The sequence below is a fragment of the Leptodactylus fuscus genome, chromosome 2 (genome assembly GCF_031893055.1).
Source record: "Leptodactylus fuscus isolate aLepFus1 chromosome 2, aLepFus1.hap2, whole genome shotgun sequence".
In the NCBI taxonomy this organism is placed as follows: Eukaryota; Metazoa; Chordata; class Amphibia; order Anura; family Leptodactylidae; genus Leptodactylus; species Leptodactylus fuscus.
This window is the reverse complement of record NC_134266.1, coordinates 42,055,506-42,078,673: the sequence shown is the minus strand read 5'-3', so window position 1 is coordinate 42,078,673 and position 23,168 is coordinate 42,055,506. Positions and strand designations below refer to the sequence as shown.

Genomic DNA, 23,168 nt, shown 5'->3' with positions numbered 1-23,168 from the left:
AGATATATTGTAAACCGATGGCTGGTCAGGTAGTGGAGGCAGTGTACATCTCACCCAGACTACTAAGGTGGGTGAGATGAGAAAACTCCAGAAAGAATGTTTCTCAGCAGATAACTATTGTCTGCTGAGTGTTATTTCAAGTTTCCGGTTACTGGGCTGGATTTTTAGGAATGGCCGGTAGGTTTGGTAATGGGACCTGTCATTCCACCCCCCTCCAGTCCACACTTTGGGGATGTTCCGGCAGCGACTCAGCTGCAGAGAGTCTCCTCGTCAAGGAGGCTTAAGAAGCCAGCTCCAGCAGCAGAGTTTGGCTGGAGAGCTAACAGAGAGGTCATGTTTTTGGAGCTGTGTCCTGAATGATTCTACTGGCTTTTGGATTTCTGTTATTCTAGGTGAGGTAACCTATTCTATGTTTAGTTAGAGCCTAGCCGGGCAGGTATTTATTTTGGTATTATTTCCTTTTGTTGCTTCACTACCTATTTGGTGAAAATAAACTCTGCCTTTGTTTTGGACTAAAGAAACTGGACTTTTGTGTCTATGCCACCCCACCTAGCAACCCCAGACCCTGACTATATATATATATATATATATATATATATATATATATATGTCACAATTATCTGCTATTTTGTGTTGGTTAATCACTTAAAATCTCAATAAAATGCATTGAAGTTTGCTGTTGTAGGGTGACAAAATGTGAAAAAGTGCAAGTGGTACGAATACTTTCGCTAGGCTCTGTATATATATATATATATATATATATATATATATATATATACATACATATAGGGACACAGAGACTGGATCACACTCAAGTCTGATGTTTATTTACTTCAGTTTCATAAACAAATTGTTTTTACAATGGCAGGAACAAAACAAAACCTTCCCAGCTGAGAAATAACTATTACACAAATGTTCCTTACCTATACAAGACCCTGGCTACCAGACTCCCTCTCTGGTTATTCAAATGGGTGGCACACAGTTAACTTGTTGCAGGTACAGTTCACGCAGGTTAGTATTCTCAGTGTAGTACCACACCACCTACTCCTGAGACACATCCTATACCAGGCCTTAATTAGTCACCTGACCTCCCTGCTTTGGGCTTCTACCACACACCCTTTACCTTCCTGGCAGGAACAAACCTGATCTCCCAAACCACATCCCTGACTTTCTCACTATAATATATATAATATTGACAACATTTGACATTAAAATGTGTATGAAGTATCTTTACCTGTCATGTTGTCTACCCCCAAACATGTTAGTAACTAAGTATAGAAATAAGCAAACTGGCAGATTTCATTTAAAATTCATATTTAATGTGACCTTTCTCAATAATTAAACCTGCTGATTAGAAAACAAAATGTGGAAAATAGTGAGAATAATCAGAATAATTTATGAACGTGAACAAAATTAGCTTTAATGTTGATTCTTTCTCTACTTTGCTGTTCTAGACAAACTCTGCAAGAAGTTTTCAAAGGTCGGTCAAGACTGTGACCATGACAATGACCTCCACTAGGGTCAGTTTTTCATGGGCAGCAAGTGTACCTCTTTCTATATTTTGGTTTGTGGGCTAAATGGAGCTATACTGAGTTTGGTTTAGCCCACTACATAATGTAGTATAGCAGACATCTTATTGCTCTAAAGAGGGGAAGGTCTTGTGATTTAGTATACTTGGACTTATTCATGGCTCCTTAATATTTTTATGTTTAATTAAGACTAAGGCTCCGTTCCCACGGAGTAACGCGCAGCTCATTCTGACTAGAGATGAGCGAACACTAAAATGTTCGAGGTTCGAAATTCGATTCGAACAGCCGCTCACTGTTCGAGTGTTCGAACGGGTTTCGAACCCCATTATATTCTATGGGGAACATATACTCGTTAAGGGGGAAACCCAAATCCGTGTCTGGAGGGTCACCAAGTCCACTATGACACCCCAGGAAATGATACCAACACCCTGGAATGACACTGGGACAGCAGGGGAAGCATTTCTGGGGGCATAAAAGTCACTTAATTTCATGTAAATCCCTGTCAGCTTGCGATTTTCGTAAGCTAACTTTTCCCCATAGGAATGCATTGGCCAGCGCTGATTGGCCAGAGTACGGAATTCGACCAATCAGCGCTGGCTCTGCTGGAGGAGGCGGAGTCTAAGATCGCTCCACACCAGTCTCCATTCAGGTCCGACCTTAGACTCCGCCTCCTCCGGCAGAGCCAGCGCTGATTGGCCGAAGGCTGGCCAATGCATTCCTATGGGAATGCAGAGACTTAGCAGTGCTGAGCCAGTTCTGCTCAACTACACCGTGTGCCGAGTGTGCACACTCGGCTCTGCTACATCAGATGTAGCAGAGCCGAGGGTGCACTAGAACCCTTATTCACACTCGGCTCTGCTATATCAGATGGACTGACCGGCACACGGTGTAGTTGAGCAGAACTGGCTCAGCACTGCTACATCTGCTGTAGCAGAGCCGAGTGTGCACACTCGGCTCTGCTATATCAGATGGGCTGACCGGCACACGGTGTAGTTGAGCAGAACTGGCTCAGCACTGCTAAGTTTCTGCAGTAGCAGGCTCTGCTACATCTGATGTAGCAGAGCCGAGTGTGCACACTCGGCACACGGTGTAGATAAGCAGAACTGGCTCAGCACTGCTAAGTCTCTGCATTCCCATAGGAATGCATTGGCCAGCCTTCGGCCAATCAGTGCTGGCTCTGCCGGAGGAGGCGGAGTCTAAGGTCGCACCTGAATGGAAACTGGTGTGGAGCGATCTTAGACTCCGCCTCCTCCAGCAGAGCCAGCGCTGATTGGTCGAGTTCCGTACTCTGGCCAATCAGCGCTGGCCAATGCATTCCTATGGGAATGCAGAGACTTAGCAGTGCTGAGCCAGTTCTGCTCAACTACATTGTGTGCCGGTCAGCCCATCTGATATAGCAGAGCTGAGTGTGCACACTCGGCTCTGCTACATCTGATGTAGCAGTCCGAGTGTGCACATTTGGCTCTGCTATATCAGATGGGCTGACCGACACACGGTGTAGTTGAGCAGAACTGGCTCAGCACTGCTAAGTCTCTGCAGTAGCAGGCTCTACCACATCAGATGTAGCAGAGCCGAGTGTGCACACTCGGCTCTGCTATATCAGATGGGCTGACCGGCACACGGTGTAGTTGAGCAGAACTGGCTCAGCACTGCTAAGTCTCTGCAGTAACAGGCTCTGCTACATCAGATGTAGCAGAGCCGAGTGTGCACACTTGGCTCTGCTACATCTGATGTAGCAGAGCCGAGTGTGCACACTTGGCTCTGCTACATCTGATGTAGCAGAGCCGAGTGTGCACACTCGGCTCTGCTATATCAGATGGGCTGACCGGCACACAGTGTAGTTGAGCAGAACTGGCTCAGCACTGCTAAGTCTCTGCAGTAGCAGGCTCTGCTACATCAGATGTAGCAGAGCCGAGTGTGCACACTCGGCTCTGTTATATCAGATGGGCTGACGGCACACAGTGTAGTTGAGCAGAACTGGCTCAGCACTGCTAAGTCTCTGCAGTAGCAGGCTCTGCTACATCAGATTTAGCAGAGCCGAGTGTGCACACTCGGCTCTGCTACATCTGATGTAGCAGAGCCGAGTGTGCACACTCGGCACACGGTGTAGTTGAGCAGAACTGGCTCAGCACTGCTAAGTCTCTGCATTCCCATAGGAATGCATTGGCCAGCCTTCGGCCAATCAGCGCTGGCTCTGCCAGAGGAGGCGGGGTCTAAGGTCGGACCTGAATGGAGACTGATGTGGAGCGATCTTAGACTCCGCCTCCTCCAGCAGAGCCAGCGCTGATTGGTCGAATTCCGTACTCTGGCCAATCAGCACTGGCCAATGCATTCCTATGGGAAAAAGTTTATGTCACAAAAATCACAATTACACACCCGATAGAGCCCCAAAAAGTTATTTTTAATAACATTCCTACCTAAATAAAGGTTATCCCTAGCTATCCCTGCCTGTACAGCTATCCCTGTCTCATAGTCACAAAGTTCACATTCTCATATGACCCGGATTTGAAATCCACTATTCGTCTAAAATGGAGGTCACCTGATTTCGGCAGCCAATGACTTTTTCCGATTTTTTTCGATGCCTCCGGTGTCGTAGTTCCTGTCCCACCTCCCCTGCGCTGTTATTGGTGCAAAAAAAAGCGCCAGGGAAGGTGGGAGGGGAATCAAATTTTTTTGGAGTTTGCCACGTGATGTTCGATTTCGAATCGAACACATCGAACAGCCTGATATCTGATCGAACATGTGTTCGATAGAACACTGTTCGCTCATCTCTAATTCTGACACATAAACACGTGTCAGAGTGAGGTGCCTCAAAACAGATCCCATTGACTTTAATGGGTGCCGGCTTATGCACGATACCCATTGAACTCAATGGGAGGCTTTTTTACCTTTTGCTTTCAATGTGATACGGGAGTAGGGGACACACACCAGTGTTTCCTATAAAAGAGTATGTGGGGCGCGTCAGCATTGTGGTAGGTTTCTCTATGACTTGAATACACTCCCATTTTCTTCATAGAGCTTGTCTGTGCCTTTGTTACATTTATAAATGCTTTGGCTATGCATTTTCATTATTAAGTTCATATTTTATGGCATTTGCAGTATCAATAGCCTTGCATTTATATCTTCTCATTTGCACTTTCACCCCTCATAATATTGTTATTTATCACCATTCATAACTTTCCTCCCACATGCTCTTTTATAAGAAGCACTGGTTTCCCCTCCTCCACTCCATTTTGTATTTAATCATGCTTTGTCATGTCGTTATCATAGCATATGTTTTTACTGGATTTTCTAATAAAATTTCTATTTTTTATGGTGATTCTGTCTATCGACATTGTTTTTTTGCTTTTGCTGTGAATTCACCGATTTTTTTTTTTTTAAGCTTTTGTTTGAATTTTGTTTGTGTTATTACACAAAGATAAAAGTAAACCAATGTATGGTAAAATCCTTAACCCATTCTTGCAAATCTAAGCCTAGAATCATGGAACTGAGTTTCATATTCTAGTTATGTATAATGCTACAAGTCCCTGCCTCCAAGCAAAATACTCTTCTACATCGATTATAATTCGTTCAGTATGTACTTCACTGTTCCCATAGAATTTAGACTTCCAAACTAATCCCACTACCCGACACCCAAAATCCGGGTGTGGCATGACTCCTGCCACCACAGTACTTATAGATATGACATGTCTCACATCTCGTAATTCTACAATCAAAAGAATCATCTCCACCCTCTTGCTTTGATTTATATCTCAGGGTTAATGATTTCTCAATATATGATATGTAATAGCCAGATTAATCAATTCATTGGATCACTCATATTAGATTTGGGCTGGCCTTGGGTGACCTTTTGGTAACAAACAGGAATTTAATTCCGACTACCTTGTTCTACGACATTGTAGGGTCAGTGCAAACTATTGTTGCACTTGTTTTTTCCTCCTTTCCCTCTCCATCCTTGCCACCGATGGACTCCCTCCATCTAATATGTTTCACATATATTTCTATGCCTGTTTTTTTCTGTTATGTTTCAATACTTGTATCTATCACTCTATACAATGTTTTAGCTAGAATACACAATGTATCCCCATAAGACCTTCTGCCACAGAGCACAAATGTTCTCCTGTGAGTGATAGTACTGGACACAACCTCACCACCTTTTGCTATCATACAATATTTTATTTACGATTATACTTCGGGCTTGTGATATGTTTTTCTCATGAACTCAATTTACTGAGCATGTGACAGTAATTTTTCAATCTTATTCTTTTTTTCATATTAAAAATCTATAATAACAAGACAAACAAATGCAGTTTTAAAGCCATTTCGTTTGTAATTGTATTCTGATAGAATTTTCCTAATAGGAATCTGATAAAATGTTGCTGGGGTGATACTTAAAGACTAAGTGCACTTTGTATAACATTTTATTGCTCTGATGCATTGCATTTAAAGTAAAAAAAAAAAAAAAATGAACTAAGTAAATATTCTTGATTGTACTTTCTTATTTTTTGTATAGATTTATTTGTCTTTATACAGTAGTAACACTTTGTCTTATCCTGCAGTAGTGTTAGTAGTGGTCATGGACCCACTGTGTCATCAAGAGGGCTTGACTGTGACTCCCGAGGAAGTTGTAGAATCCCCAGTAACTCCTATACTGGAATCTGGACTTCATTATGGGCATACCACGGGTCAATAACTTTTGGGGAGGTCCTAGGGTAGATAACAGCTAGCAGGGACCAAGAGACACTAGGGAGATTGTGGCACCAATGGGTTAGATGACACAGTAGCCCAGGAAAAGGATAGAAGATGGAGGGCAGAGCAGAAATCAGCAGACAGAGACATATTCTGAGAATATGCCAAGGGGTAATACACAGGTAAATAAGGACTTCTTAAGAACTAATAAAATAAGGACCTTCATGTGGAAGAAACTGCCTGCAAGGATTAAAGCTTCTTAAAGGGGTTTTCCCAACTTGCTGTTAGGATGGGGTCCCACAGGCTTCTGTCCCGGCGCACGGCGCCACCTGCGGGTCAACCCGACTCTCGCCCTCGGCCTCATGTAGTGAGGTGTCTAGAGACTAAGTCCCTTTTTTCCTCTACTGAGCATGCTCAGACCTGTTGGGGCCACTCAGAGGCTAAGTCCCATTTTGTCCATACTGAGCATGATTGGTGAGGTCATGGCCACCGCCCTGCTGGGTGGGGACTTCCCTTTATATCGTTTGAGTGTGCCGCTGCCTGGCGCTCACACTTTGACTGGAAATTGTTAATGACAGAAGTTCTGGGTATTGCTAGTAATCCTCCTGAACTGTCAGCTCTACACTAGGGCTTTGGAGCAGTGGTCGCTGTTCCAGCCCGTGGCACTATCAGCAGGTTTGGTCTCTGTGTTAGCCTGTGCCCTGGCACTGTATTCCTGTCAGTTCTAAATACTAGGGGTCCATGAGCCACTGACCTCTTTGTTTGTGTTGCTGAGAAGGGGCGACATTTAACCCCTGGCAGCCTGCACCTGTCGTATCTACTCACATTTGTGTTTATCCAGTGCAGTTAAACTGGTGAACCTTGTTGCAGTATGTTCACACTGTATCACAGATGCTATTATCCGGTGCAGTTAAACTGGTGAAACCTTGTAGCAGTCTGTTCACACTGTATCACAGACGCTATTATCCAGTGCAGTTGAACTGGTGGAGACTTTTGTTGCAGTTTGTGCACACTGAATCGTACAAATCTCGACTGTTCAATGCAGCTAACTGGCAGTCGTGACTAAGGCCTTGTTCAGACAAACGGCTGACTCTGCACCTCGACTGCAGTTACCAGTGCTGACTCTGCACCTCGACTGCAGTTACCAGTGCAGTCTAAAGGGTTCTGCTGTCATTCACATCTTAATTTAAAAATATATAGGCAGAACCGTAACACTTACCTCCTCACCAACTTGCAGACTGTGAGCTCTGTTCACTTCCTGGTTTTCTCGGTACATTGGTGGGCAGGGTTTCATTTGCTCTGCTAGCTCTCTTCATAGCACTACATGTTTACAGCCAGTAATGAAGGATGGTTGTAAATTAATTAGCACAGTATCATTGGAAGATGCACACTATGAAGCTGATGTGGCAGAGCTGGATTTGATAGGTGATGAAAATCCCACATTTACATGCTACAGAACCAAGCGTCAGCTTGCAATAAACTCAGTTGTAGGTCTGTGTTACATACAGAGGTAACGGACTCCCTGTCTCAGCCCTTATTAGCAAAATTCAATTAGCTGACTGATACTTGGAAGAGGGAGATAAACGGCTCAGAAATACAAACTGCTCCTGAGCACTCAGCCCCTCCCTCCTGAGAGCAGGGAGCTACATCACTTGTCCTGGGCGGAGAGAGAAGATCATCCCCAGGTCTGTGGTTATGGAGATGCAGTGTAAACAATGAAGTGCATAATCTCAAATAGTGGCCAAACAAAGCAGTTTTGCTGAAGCAATGTATTTAGGAAAAGTCTTAAATCCATGTAAACTAGCAGTATAGATAGGATCCTTGAGATGGGACAACCCCTTTAAAGGGCTGGCACACCCCTCAGACAAGTACTGAAGCACAGCTCCAATAACATGGCAGAGAGAAGTTACAATTGACCACGTTCCGGTGGCATTGCCTCAGTGTGTGTATGTGGTTGGGGAGGGAACAAGGAAAGAACGGTACAGCCTTGGCCAGCAACAACTACACTTTGCTTTCTTTATTCATTTTTTTGTTAAACTGATCAACAATAGAAAAGGAACATAAAGCATGAAGGGGAGTATAATTGAAGGTTCAGAGTTTACATAGGGCTTTCTTTTAGCCTGCAACCATGAAGTTCATGTAAGGGCGTTAGATACAAAACAGTGGGATATTTTTAATCAAAAAGATTTACAAAGCTGTTGTTTTCAGATGCACTGGAGCAATAAACTAAGGTTACTAAAGTTCACACATCCTTTAATGAGGATCTGTCTGCTCTCCTGCGTCCTGATACTGTGTGTCTGTTTTGCTAAATACTGTTATTCCCCATGAAACAATTATTTTATATTCTTTTCCTACAACTTTGTTTATGCCATTGTTTTATTATTACCACTGAATAATCTTTAGTGCACTTGTGAGGGGTTAATGTCGTGCACACCCCACTATTTCTATTTAGGCATGGTTATGATCTCTTATTCCACTGGGTGTTGACTGTGTCCTGACTGTAGGGGCGGTGAGGTTGCTTCAATGGTTTAGGACCAGATTATTGTACATAGGAATGAATGTGAGCAAGATGTCCTATAATGCACAGAGGTAGAGTCAGTTGTGTAACTAAAGTCTTCTTGGCCGCAGTGCAATCTTTTGTCTGGGCCCCCTACATCACCCCTACAGCAAATTCTTGATAGCAATGATTACGGGTGCTAATCAACCTTAGTGTGGTTAGGATAATTTGTGGGTCTCTTTGGCTTATGGGCCAGATACAATCTCAATACTGATGCCAGTGCTTATGGGCCCCCTAAGGCTCCTGGACCCCAGTGCGACTGCACCCCTCAAGTTAGACCCCTGGGTGGAGTCCTAGTGTTCCTTTACTTGTGTGTGAATGGTGGACATGGGTGCTACGTCACCCACAGAGGGGGACATATGGGAGCTTTCATCTAGTTTTCCCTCTAGATGACCAGTCAGGGGAGGGTAGTCAGGCAAAGAAGTGTGCTCCAAAAAGCAGATCCTAGTAAGAATGTTAACAGCACCCCATGGTGTTGTGGCTTTACTCTGTAATTTCCACAAAACTGTCAAACAACCTTACATACTGACAATTGAGTGTAATATTGCCCTTGTCAAAGGAGTGTGTCCCTACACATTATGACAATGGGAATACTGATTATATAGTGTCAAACTTAGGACATCCTCCCACACAACTCTTAGTTGTCATTGTATATGTAAATTTCTAGGAGGAATAAGAGGGACTCTACAACATGGTGTTGCTGTATAAGAAATAGCTTTCCAGAATTATCATATAATGACAAATATAATTAGTGTATTTACTAGAACAGACATATCGGGAGAGCTGGCAGGTTCTTTATAAAGTGCATTTGTATATAAAGTGTACCTCCAACTACTTTTCATCAATGAATAATACAGGGGAATATAAGAAACTATGTAATATATCTTATAAAATATGTTTCCTTCTCCATTTATAAGACTTAGTTACTTTTTGCGTAGAAGCCTATGGAGAGCGAAAAGGAGAAGACTACCGGAAAATACACAAATTTTGCAGCGGCTAAACTCTGCTTCACTGTAAGTGAGAGAGCCGTCTTAGCATTGCTGTATCTTCCAACAAGACTCCACCACTGAAACTAAGTAACTAAACTAACCTCCTGCTCCCTTCTCCATAGACTTTTATGTGATAAGAGTACAGAGGCATATTCTATATAGATCAGAGTGAAGATTAGGCGGAAAGGTGGAGGAACACACTGGCTCAGGGGTAAGCATTGCAGCCTTACAGCACTAGAGTCCTGGGTTCGAATCCTGCCAAGGACAAACTCTGCAAGGAAGTTCTTTCCGTGTTTGCATGGATTTCCTCCCATACGCCAAAGACATACTGATAGGGTCAAGTATAGATAAATAAAAAAGATAAGTGGGAGAGCAGCCTAATATATTGTGAAAGAAACATAATACAAAATTATTTCTATTCATTTGTATTATTCATTGCGTTTTATGTAATTCAATTGTGTAAGGTCCTAATAAATGTTGTTTTACTAGAACCAGATTTTTTGTGTAAGAGTTTCTATTGTGTGTCACGATGAGTTATTTATTTTAGGATAACTTATAAAAACTATTATAAGTCTTATAGAAAACTGATGAGTGATGCAAAAAATACACACAAACATTTACACAGAGTTGTAAGTCTGAGCTCTAAGGACCAAATGCCAAATCTGTAGTTACCAAGATCCATTTATACCAATGGTGTCTACTTATGTGGCATTTAGGACCACAGGAGCACAATGGGCACTGAAAGTGGTTTTACCTTCTACTACTTCATTCCTTAAAATTATTCCATATACCCATATACATATATGCACATACACATATAAATATAAAACCATCTCATACATCTTTCATACATGATTATAGAAGATCATCCTCTGTTTATTTATCTCATTCGCTGGTAAGATGTAACATTATTGCCTCCAGTTTTGCTATGGGGAAGCAGTACCGGGAAACTCGATAAAAGGCTTTAATAATAAAGGCTTATATACCGGGCACACCTGAGACTTGACTGAAGTTTCACGATCAGCACTTAATAGACCTAGAACATAAATTCAGAACATTCTTTATTGTTGCCCTCGTGTAGTGTCTTGCATGATGCTATAGAGTATGTTAGTCGTAGCATGAACTATTTCCAGGCTTGAAACAATAAGTCAAATTGTTTACTCGCCGTGCGTTATGTGACCATTTTATGTGTTTACTGATTCCTGTAGGGACGAGTCAGTGCACTCAGAAATAGCTGAAGCAAAGCTGAGACCACATTGTACATTGATTTAAAATAACAGACAAAAACACATTATCATAACATAGAAATACATTCACCGCATTCCTTCTTTCTCTTTGTATGTTTTTGTCATTTAGGTATGGCGGCTGAGTCAATATTTGGAGCTTACGTATTTTCAGCATCTTCCGGCGGACTTCCAAAACATGAAATTACTTTTGCTGAAATTTTGAAGAAAGAAGGTTATTCTACTGGAATTATAGGTAAGTATACGCACGTTTTAGTCATATAATTTATGGAAATATCTTACTATGGGCAGGTTCACATCTGGAACGCCCCCTCCCTTCCTGATAATACTCGTCTATGGACGAGTACTGTGAGCAGAGGGAAGGGGCGTTCCTCCCCACTCACACAGTACAGCATGATAGGTGCTGCTTTGAAGAAGGACATACCTGACTGTCAGGAACCATGGACCAAAGTGGACCAAGAACAGGGAGCTGCAGGTAAGCGGACACCGGGGGAGTTTGGGGTTGGGGGGGGGGGGGGTTGGGGTTTGTAGTACTAACATGCTCAGCTTGGCTATTCCTTGGTACTACTAACACGCTCAGATGGGCTATTACACTAAGGAATAGCCAAGCTGAGCGTGTTAGTAGTACTAAGGAATAGCCAGCTGAGTGTGTAGGAGATGTAGGAGAGCTGGCAGATATGCAGCAGACTAACACGCTCAGCTTAGCTATTCCTTAGTACTACTAACATGCTCAGCTCGGCTATTACACTAAGGAATACCGAGCTGAGCGTTAGTAGTACTAAGGAATAGCCAAGCTGAGCTAGTCGTGTTAGTACAGGAGGAGTAGCTGGAGAGATGATTGGGTGTAGTGCAGAGCTCTTTCATCTGTCCGCAGTAGCCGGGATAACAGCATGGCCAGCTCTGCTATATATCACTATAGAAATGCATTAACCAGCATTGATTGGCCATTCTACGGGATTCGGCCAATCAACGCTGGTTCTGCCGGAGGAGGCGGAGTCAAAAATCGGACCAGAATGGAAACTGCTGTGGATCGATTTTAGACTCTGCCTCCTCAGGCAGAACCAGCATTGATTGGCTGAATCCTGTAGAATGGCCAATCAACGCTGGTCAATGCATTCCTATGAGAAAAAGTCAGCTCTGGCTTATCGCAAGCTGACAGGGATCCCGACATAATAAAGGTACTTGATGCCCCCAGACATGCTTCCCCTGCTGTCCCAGTTGCTTTCCAGGGTGTTAGCATCATTTCCTGGGGTGTGATAGTGGACTTGGTGACTCTCCTGAGTTGAATTGTAGGATCCCCTGTAGCGAAGCATTTTCTCCCACAGACTATAATGGGGTTCGATATTCGATCGAATAGTCGAATATTGAGCGGCTATTCGAAACGAATATCGAATCTCGAACATTTTACTGTTCGCTCATCTCTAGTAATAATAGTGTCCCATAGTCTAGGGCACCACTCTTGCCAATAAAAATAGCAACATAGAAACCTGATGGACACCATTGTAAGTCACTGTGATGAACCAAAATGTGTTGATCATATAGTGCCCGTCATGGCTTCTTTAAGACCGTGTTTACCAAGCCTTACTGCAATTCTTAGACATGATGAGTAGAGTCTACCACTTTAACTAATAACTGGTTTACTGTCTTTTAATATCTGTTTGTTAGAAAGCATGGCTTCAATGTTTGCAGCCGATCTCACACTCTTGTCAATAATTTGTCATGCTTCTTATGTGATTAAACACAAACTGCTTCTGATTCACATTGATCTTATTTGCAAGGTAGAGCACTGACAAAATAACAATTTTATATTTAGCCATTTAAGAATCCACTCTTGCATATGTATGACACTATTCATCATGACTTGAAAGCGGCTTTTGAATATGTATGATATTATTTAACCTGATATGGCATGATCTCTTTTTCATATAGGTTAAAGTAAATGTTGGGCTTATGGTACTTGCAAAAACATGTTCCTATATATTACTTATCATATGTTGTTCTGTGTGAATTATTAGAGAACAGATCCTGTTCACAAGACCCTCTATTAGCATTCATTTTAATGGGCACATTTCTTGCATAGTGACCTCAATGTGGTAAATTTGATGAACCTTGATAGAGACAATGCAGGAGTTGTCTCACAATTGAATACCACTAAAAGTTTCTGTTAGATCCAGCAACAACTTGTCCGCTTCAATGATTATAAAGCATACCTCCAATTCTAAAATAACTTTTCATAAATGAATAGTACAGGCGAATATAAGAAACTTTGCAATATATCTTATTAAAGAAATCTGTTTCCTTCTCCACTTATTAGACTTCTATCCTTTTCTTCTCTAAGCTGTGCGTTTACATCTCAGTATTGACCTCACACAGAATTAAAAGAACTACTTCAATGCATCACGTAGGAGAATGTGCAGCTGCAATTATTTGTATATGTTTTCCAGCCACCTTCTCCCATTCCTTACGTAAAAAGTAACTGACCCTGATACCTAGAGAAGGAAACATATTTATTATATTCACCTGTACTATTTATTTATGAAAAGTTGCTTTATAATTGGATGTACGCTATGAAAGACGTGCATGTCTCTAGATATTAGGGTGTTACATCAGTGGTGTAACTAGGAATGGTGGGGCCCCGTGGCAAACTTTTGACATGCCCCTCCTCGACTGACACCGAAGACCTCGACCAACCCCCTCCTATGCATTCCTGCGTGCTCTATTATGCCCCATAGTGGCCCCTGCCACAGTATTATCCCCCATAGTGGCCCCTCCACACAGTATTGTACCCCATAGTGGCCCCTCCACACAGTATTGTACCCCATAGTGGCTCCTGCACACACAGTATTATGCCCCACTGTGGACACCCATAAACAATTATTATACTCTGGGGCCTTTTCAGACACCAGAGTATAATAATCGGAGACCCACAGGGAGAAAAACATAAAAAAAACTCTGTTGCTCACCTATCTCCCAGCTCCTATGCTGTCAGCCTCTGCTGTAGTCCATCTTCAATTATGTCAGACGTCACGACCCGGGACGCAGGCGGGGGTCATGAGACGTCAGACGACTAGGCCTGAAGGCTGCCCGGATCATGGAGAGGTAAGTAACAGTGTTTTTTATCCTCTCCTGGGCCTCTGATCATTATACTTGGGGTCTGGAAAGACCCCCAAGTATAATGATAGTGTTTGTGGGGCCCGCGGTGTCACTTACCGATCCCAGCCGTGCCAGCATTGGTAAGTAAATAAAGTAAGTTAAAAAAAAAATTAAAAACCGTAGCGGTAGCAGCTGTCACTGGGCCCCTAATGTCCCAGGCCCTGTGGCAGCTGCCTCTGCTGCTATGGCGGTAGTTACGCCACTGGGTTACATACTTGTTACAGATTCCAAGTATTCTTTTTTGGATTCCTCATAAAAACAACTACCCAATGTGTCAAGTTTCGGTGAGATGGAGCTATTATTATGCTGTAAAATTGCACTAATAAATAGTGATTTTTTTTTCAATAAATATCTATTACTGGACAACATTAAAATTAATTATATTTCCAGAAATAAAAGGGAAAAAAAAAAATAGACTTTTCAAAACATGCGAGAATATTAGCCAAAAGGTCAAGGTGGAATCGTATCATCTTACAAAAAAGTGATATTCATTCTTATATTCCTTGGGAAAAAGATGTATTTGAAAATAGAGGAAAGAATTATTACAATAATAAATAATTTTTTTTAGAAAATATTATTTTTTATTATTAAGATTGAACAAAAGAAATTTTTGTGACCTGATAGTTGACTCTTCAGAGCGCACGGCTATATCAAGCGCTGCAGAGACGGCCGCGACTGCGGTCAGTTCATACCGAACAGGGCAGCGGTGCGGCGTCACTAGACGGTGGTCGCCTGCTTGAACTAAACAATACCTGCAAACAAGATATCCCACCATAGATACCCCTGATGAGCCTTAGCATAGAGGCGAAACGCGTAGGGTTAAAAGAGGGTTAAAATGGAAGTAGTGAAGACCTAGGTGGATTATGCAGAGCACTCCTAAGGGTAGATAGGAGTATATATAGGAACATCTGACCGATCCTATTTGAATAGCATGGATGTAAGAGATGGACTATATAGACAGGACGCTATACATTGATGGAGGGGCTATGGAACGATTGTGAGGGGTGGAGTGTAGTAAACAAATCCTCGTCCCCACGATATACCCTATATAAGGACCCACATGTATATAGCGATATACCCTATATAAGGACCCACATGTATAGCGGTGTCTGCTGAATCTCTGATCCGTGCTGCTGTGAATAGGCTGTAATTGACACTGCGGCACGCTATAACTAGCAGCGCAGTATATGCAGTATACACATCTTTGTAATCAAAAAAGTGGGGAAAAGAGTATAGAGGGAGGTAACACTCATATCCCTTATCTCTCCCAACAATTTGTGTATATTTTTATTGATGAAATAATGGCTATATAAGATTTACTGAAGGATGGAGAAGTAAACTAAATTGTTATCCCTCCAAAGAACTGTTTATATAAAGCCAGATCTAGTTTAGCTAAGCGCTACACAGTTTTTATGATCACTATAAATTATAGGGTTACGTACCCCAAATAAAGTCTAACGTTTTTATCAGGTCACAAAAATTTCTTTTGTTTAATATTATGGTTGTGATTTAACACCACTAATATATTTTTAGAGTGGTACTTGTTTATATTATTATTAAGATTGATCTTATTAAGAGATGCTTATCTTATTATGGCAGTATAAAATGTAGGTCTTATGGAAGATGTCTATATGCTAGTATTTATCAAACTACTATAGCTTACACAGCAAAGAAAAGTTCAAAGTTCCTCCACATCAAATGCACGTCTTTATTGATAAATGTTAGAAAATAGGTTGCCAGCAATGAAAATGATTCAATGACTGGTCCAACGCCTTTGTGTTTCCAATCCTTTAGTTTCTTAAGAACCTAGGGGGTTTGAAATGGGCAAGTGTTGGAGCATTCATCGCACCATTTTTATTACTGGCAACCTATTTTCTATCATTTATCAATAGAGATATAGATTTTATATGGAAAACTATTGACCTTTTCTTTGTTGTGACACTACAGTATTTTACCCCGCAAGCCATGAGGATGTTCAAGGACCAGAAGCAACTATAGGACTAAGTGTTGGTTTATCAAAGGCCTTGGTGTGCACTAAAAAGTCAATCCAAGCTTATTGTAAGCTTTACATCTTAATCACCTATTATGGATCTGGAATATCCCAATACACAATTCTACAGGTTAAAAGGGCTGCTGTATTATTTATTTGCTCTTGAAGGATGATATTGTGGAGGATAGTTGAATGTATTGGTGTCACGAGTTCCAGTGTAGAGGAGCGGTATGGGAAAATATCATAGAATAGTTTGAGATTGCAAAAGCCTTTTCATTGATCATGTAGCCGCCATCCTACTAGAAATTAAATGACATTATAAATGGTTTTATCTCCAATTATTTTCACTTTATTATTTCTGAGCTTGTCATGGCTTGTCCTTGACCATTTATAAATTGCAGCTGCAGCACAGCCTGTAGAGGATGCAAAGAACAGGTTTACTTGGTGCCCTTGTGACTTCCAAATGTGTTGGCCATTATTTCCAATACATTTAGTATTATACAAACGCAGATCATATTGTTGGTTTTAGTGTCGATGACACCCTGTGTGGCACTCTACAATATATTGTAGTATACAAACACCATTATAAGCATAATATACACTCACCGGCCACTTTATTAGGTACATCATGCTAGTAACGGGTTGGACCCCCTTTTGCCTTCAGAACTGCTTCAATTCTTCGTGGCATAGATTCAACAAGGTGCTGGAAGCATTCCTCAGAGATTTTGGTCCATATTGACATGATGGTTCACAGAGGGACAAATGACACTATCTGCCCAAAAAAATAAACACATAAAATTTCACTTTTATTGATATCCTTTAAAACCAATCCAAAAAGTAAAACAAAATGATTGTGTTCCACCTGTTCAGTCCATACAAAAGTGAAGAAATAACTAGGGAGGGGCAATTGTATATACACCTATATATGCCCTATAGGATATTGAAACCCTCACTCCCTAATAAACCACAGTGGCTTTTTTCCAAACAGCAACTTGTGAACAGGACCCAAAGCATGAACTGCCAGCAAATCACTCCCCCCCTCTGAGGTTACTGGCCTATTGCCACGCCAACAGAGAGGAGAGAGGCACCGACAGTCAGGTCACCGTACAAATGCTGAACTGGATGATAAGTCCACTGACTAACTGGGAATTTATGACCCTACGCAGCGTTTCTTCTATTAAAAAGAGTCATCAGGGGTCTTTTTCTCACTTCACAAAATAAACAGCTTAACACTGTAACACATGATAGCGGTGTGGTGTGCTGACCGCTGGCAGGACCGCCGCTCAAAGATTCAGCGGTCATATTGACATGATGGCATCACACAGTTGCCGCAGATTTGTCGGCTGCACATCCATGATGCGAATCTCCCGTTCCACCACATCCCAAAGATGCTCTATTGGATTGAGATCTGGTGACTGTGGAGGCCATTGGAGTACAGTGAACTCATTGTCATGTTCAAGAAACCAGTCTGAGATGATTCCAGCTTTATGACATGGCGCATTATCCTGCTGAAAGTAGCCATCAGATGTTGGGTACATTGTGGTCATAAAGGGATGGACATGGTCAGCAACAATACTCAGGTAGGCTTTGGCGTTGCAACGATGCTCAATTGGTACCAAGGGGCCCAAAGAGTGCCAAGAAAATATTCCCCACACCATGACACCACCATCACCAGCCTGAACCGTTGATACAAGGCAGGATGGATCCATGCTTTCATGTTGTTGACGCCAAATTCTGACCCTACCATCCGAATGTCGCAGCAGAAATCGAGACTCATCAGACCAGGCAACGTTTTTCCAATCTTCAATTGTCCAATTTCGATGAGCTTGTGCAAATTGTAGCCTCAGTTTCCTGTTCTTAGCTGAAAGGAGTGGCACCCGGTGTGGTCTTCTGCTGCTGTAGCCCATCTGCCTCAAAGTTCGACGTACTGTGCGTTCAGAGATGCTCTTCTGGCTACCTTGGTTGTAACGGGTGGCTATTTGAGTCACTGTTGCCTTTCTATCAGCTCGAACCAGTCTGGCCATTCTCCTCTGACCTCTGGCATCAACAACGCATTTCTGCCCACAGAACTGCCGCTCACTGGATGTTTTTTCTTTTTTGGACCATTCTCTGTAAACCCTAGAGATGGTTGTGTGTGAAAATCCCAGTAGATCAGCAGTTTCTGAAATACTCAGACCAGCCCTTCTGGCACCAACAACCATGCCACGTTCAAAGGCACTCAAATCACCTTTCTTCCCCATACTGATGCTCGGTTTGAACTGCAGGAGATTGTCTTGACCATGTCTACATGCCTAAATGCACTGAGTTGCCGCCATGTGATTGGCTGATTAGAAATTAAGTGTTAACGAGCAGTTGGACAGGTGTACCTAATAAAGTGGCCGGTGAGTGTAGTATGGTGCCAAAATAATATTTCCATACAAATGCCTTAGTAATAGTGCTAAACAGTGATGCCAACATGGTGCATTACAAAAATAATATTTTGTGTAATACATGAGTAGAAGTGTCACCACATATTGCTCAAATAATGCTACTGTACAGTAACCAAATAGAAGCTCCATACAAATACATATCTAATCAGAGTTAATCCAGCTGGTAACAGGCCCTACTTACTTACCGATCCTGGCAGGGGCCGGGATCGATAAGTGACGCCGCGGGCCCCACAAGCACTATTATACTCGGGGGGTCTTTTTTGACCCCCGAGTATAATGATCGGAGGCCCAGGAGAGGTAAAGAACATAAAAAAACAATGTTACTTACCTCTCCAGGCAGGCTTCAGGCCTACTTGCGTGACGTCCCTGATGTCACATGACCGGGACCTGCATCCATATGCGTCGCGATGCAGGCTCCCCGGTCACATGATGTCCCATATGTCATTGAAGATGGCTGACAGCGGCAGAGAGTGCAGCGGATCCGGGGAGAGGTAAGTAACAGTGTTTTTTTAATGTTTTTATTCCCCCCGGGTCTCTGATTATTATACGCTGGGGTCTGAAAAGCCCCCAGAGTATAATAATTGTTCATGGGTGTCCACAATGGAGCATAATACTGTGTACAGGGGCCATTATGGGGCATAATATTGTGTGCAGGGGCCACTATGAGGCATAATACTGTGTGCAGGGGCCACTATGGGGGATAATACTGTGTTCAGGGGCCACTATGGGGCATAATAGTTTGTGCAGAGGAGTAGTGGGGGGGGTGGGGGTTGGTTGGTCGAGGTCTTTGACGTAGGTCGGTCGGGGCGCATGTCAAAAGTATGCCACGGGGCCCCGCCATTCCTAGTTACGCCACTGTACCTAATAACATTGCTATATGATGACTGAATAAAAATGTAATTTGCCAGGTTGAGTGGGGCATTCCCTTCAACAAGGGGCTACTGACCAAATAGATAGCATACGTCTAAGGCTGGAGTTAAAGGGGAGAGGAGAGCCGAGGTTATGTTTAGAATAAGCAGTGACTGTAGTGTTTATAACCAATGAAAGTTGAAATAATATATTGTTGGGGGTTTTTTTTGTTAAAAAGTAGAAAGTTTTTTTCCCTAACATCAGTACAAATGAAATGTAATCCCCGACGGCCCCTTTAAACCTATACGTTATATTTTATTTCTCCTCCTCGATATACATAGAGTTAAATATGGTAAGATGGAAATTCATGGCTCAATTGTGGTTGTTCTTGTCAGTTATAATGTTGTAAATTTCACTTTCACAATAATAGTTTACCATAACAGCCTTATAAAAAGTGACACATAATTGGCTAAAGATTAGATGAAAAGTGGCAGTATTCTTCTAGTAGAAACTAGGCAAAATAAATGAGCAGATCCTGATACCATATTCAATTAATGGAATCTAATAATAATTCTTTATGTGTTCATCCAGGAAAATGGCATCTTGGACTAAATCAGGAAAGGAGCGATGACTTTTACCACCACCCTCTTAATCATGGCTTTGATTATTTTTATGGCACAACAGTGACACATTTACGAGACTGCATCCCAGGAAATGGCAGTGTATTTCTAGCTGGAGCAGCTCAGACTCTGAAGCGGATATTTGTAATTGCTTGTATAACATTTTTCACGCTGCTTATCCTCAGTTACACCGGGTCCCTCAAAATACCTGGGAAAGTTTTTGGATATGTTCTTTTAGGAATCATCATTTTGGTTGGACTGGTGGTTTTCTTTTTTTGGAATTTTCGTTACTTGAATTGTTTTTTGATGAAAAATTACCAAATTATTCAACAACCACTAATGTACGAGAATCTGACCCAAAGGATGACAAGTGAGGCTATCCATTTCATACGCAGGTATGTATGTAGAATATGCTGTATATTAATGAAGCTATCATTAGTTTCTGCAAAAAAATGACATTTTTAATATGACTCGGGAGCAAACTGATCTACAGTATCTTAGGGGGCGTTCACACTACCGTTGCATTCCATCAGCAGTGTCCATGGTTTTTTTTTTTTTTTTTTTTTAAATGTAGATTGTGAGCCCCACATAGAGCTCACAATGTACATTTTTCCCTATCGGTACGTCTTTTTGGAATATGGGATGGAAATCCATGCAAACACGGGGAGAACATACAAACTCCTTACAGATGTTTTTTTGCCCTTGGCGGGATTTGAACACTAGAACCCACTGCTGCAAGGTTGCAGTGCTAACCACTGAGCCAACGTGTGGCCCCAGCAGTGTCCATGTCTATTGTCCATTACAAGATTTTAGCAATGGACACTAGCTGGTCCATGTGAAATTTCGATTCATTTCAATGGGATTTTATTTTGTGTCTGTTTACACCCATGTAGGTTTTTTTCAAGCGGACAAAAAAATCCTACATACAGGACTTTTCTGTCCATTTGAAAAAAAGTGTCTGTTATATTTTTGGCATTGAAGTCTATGGGCAAAGGACAGCAATAGCAATTAGTTACTGTCTGTTATTTTGTGTCCGCTTATTTTCTGCACATGCTGAGAAAGCATAAACAGAAAAAAAAACAAAACACTGACAGTATGAAAAAATGGACATTACCGTATTTTTCGGACTATAAGACGCACCTAGGTTTTAGAGGAGGAAAATAGGGAAAAAAAATTTTGAAGCAAAAAATGGTAAAATATTTAATATATGGGAGTTGTAGTTTTGCAACAGCTGCAAGGCCACATTGACAGGTGACCCTGCAGCTGTACGGGGACGCATAGAGATTTTTTTGTGGGGCCAGAAGTACTTTTTAGTTATACCATTTTGGGGAATATCTATTGCTTAGATCACCTTGTATTGAAAAAAAAACCCGGTGGTTTATGATATGATTTTCTACTTTTATATATATATTCTAGGGACAGGAGGTGATTTAGAACTTTTATTTATTTCATATTTTTATTATATATTTTTAAAGCTTTTTTTTTTTTTTTTTTTTTTTACTATTCCCCCGGGGCTTGAGCCTGCGGTCACTTGATTGCAAGTCCCATAGACGGCAATACAATTGTATTGCCGTCTATGGGACATTCTGTCTATTAGTATTACGGCTGGTCACAGACCCAGCCGTAATACTAATATAGCAGTGACAGGCCTCGGAGCCTCATTAGGCTCCCGGCTGTCACCCGAACAGGTCGGCTCTTGCAATATCGCCGCGCAGGAGCCGGCCTGCAACTTCACAGGTACGGGGCCGGTGGGGACCGGCCCCGGGGGAGAAGGGGCCACCGATACTGACCCGGCATCCGCTGTACTAGAGAGGCGGATGCCGGCGAGGGATAGACGCCAGCACAGGTGCCGGGGCCTGAGACATCGCTACGCTCTTCTGCCCTGCATGAAGCCAGCGGCGGGGGGACTGAGGAGCGGAATAGCATCACTCCTCCCGCTGCTGGCTTCATGCAGGGCAGAGGAGCGCAGCGATGTCTCAGGCCCCGGCGTCTATCCCTAGCCCGCATCTGCCTCTCTATTACGGCGGGTGCCAGGCGCCACATTCGGAATATAAGACGCACCCTTCTTTTCCCCCCAAATTTTTTGGGAAAAAAGTGCGTCTTATAGTCCGAAAAATACGGTAACTGATGCTAACTGATACAATTTTTATAATATTATATTTTTATACTATTCATTAAATGGATCAGTTAAAAAATGGACACATTAACGTCAATTAATGTTTGTTGTAATGGGTGTCTGCTTTTCTTTTTCCTTTTTAAATCGACACCTTCCTAGTGGAACCAACAATAGTGTGAACTCTGCCCTAGTACTGAGCGAAGCATTGACAAGTAGAGAAATTTGCTTAATAATAGCTAAAATAAGGGATATCTACACTTTGGCACCCGGTGCTGGCACTAGCAGCAGGAAAACATGGACAAATGTCAGAGCCAATCAACTTGAGGAAAGCAGTCCTGCAATAGTCTGATCCTAAAGTATATTGTTTAACCCCTCCTTCCACTGCTTTACTATTTTTAATGTAAGAAAGGAGTAAGTTAAGTGGAGTAAGGATCCATTCACACGGAGTAAATGCGCGCTCATTTTGGCAAAATACACGTGTAAAAATAAGACTCCCATTGACTTCAATGACATTTTTTTACATGTGTAAAAAAACACGGCAAAATACACGTCCAAATACATTGAAGTCAATGGGAGTCTTATTTTTACACGTGTATTCTTTACACGTGTATTTTGTCAAAATGAGCGCGCGTTTACTCCGTGTGAATGGAGCCTAATATGACTTCAAGATAAGAATTTATTGTTAGCAATCTGTAACCATGGGTCTACATACTGTAGGACTTGTATACACAAAATGGTAGTATATTCTTAGTCAAGGCTATTTACTATGTAGATCCTCTCTTAGGATATGTTCACATGATGGAATCTGGCACAGATTTTGAGACCGATTTGGCTTCACAATCATTAGCAGATGTACCCTAAGGGTAAGTTCACACAAAATACGGGTAGCTGCGACTGTAAGCCAGAGCACTGCACCGGCATCCAGTCACGCACTCCACTCCGGATTAGACCCAAATGAATGAGCCTAGTCGGGAGGGAGTGTCTTCAGGCGGATGTCGCGAGG

The 23,168-nt window shown here is 42.2% G+C and overlaps 1 protein-coding gene across 1 annotated transcript in view; it reads left to right on the top strand.

The window, feature by feature from the left end:
* Nucleotides 1–23,168, top strand: part of STS (steroid sulfatase) — a 168,168-nt gene that overhangs the window by 19,370 nt on the left and 125,630 nt on the right. The window contains exons 4-5 of the mRNA XM_075263650.1: nt 11,121–11,243; nt 20,021–20,444. Of these exons, the coding sequence (XP_075119751.1) occupies nt 11,121–11,243; nt 20,021–20,444 (547 nt within the window). The remainder of the gene's footprint in view (nt 1–11,120; nt 11,244–20,020; nt 20,445–23,168) is intronic.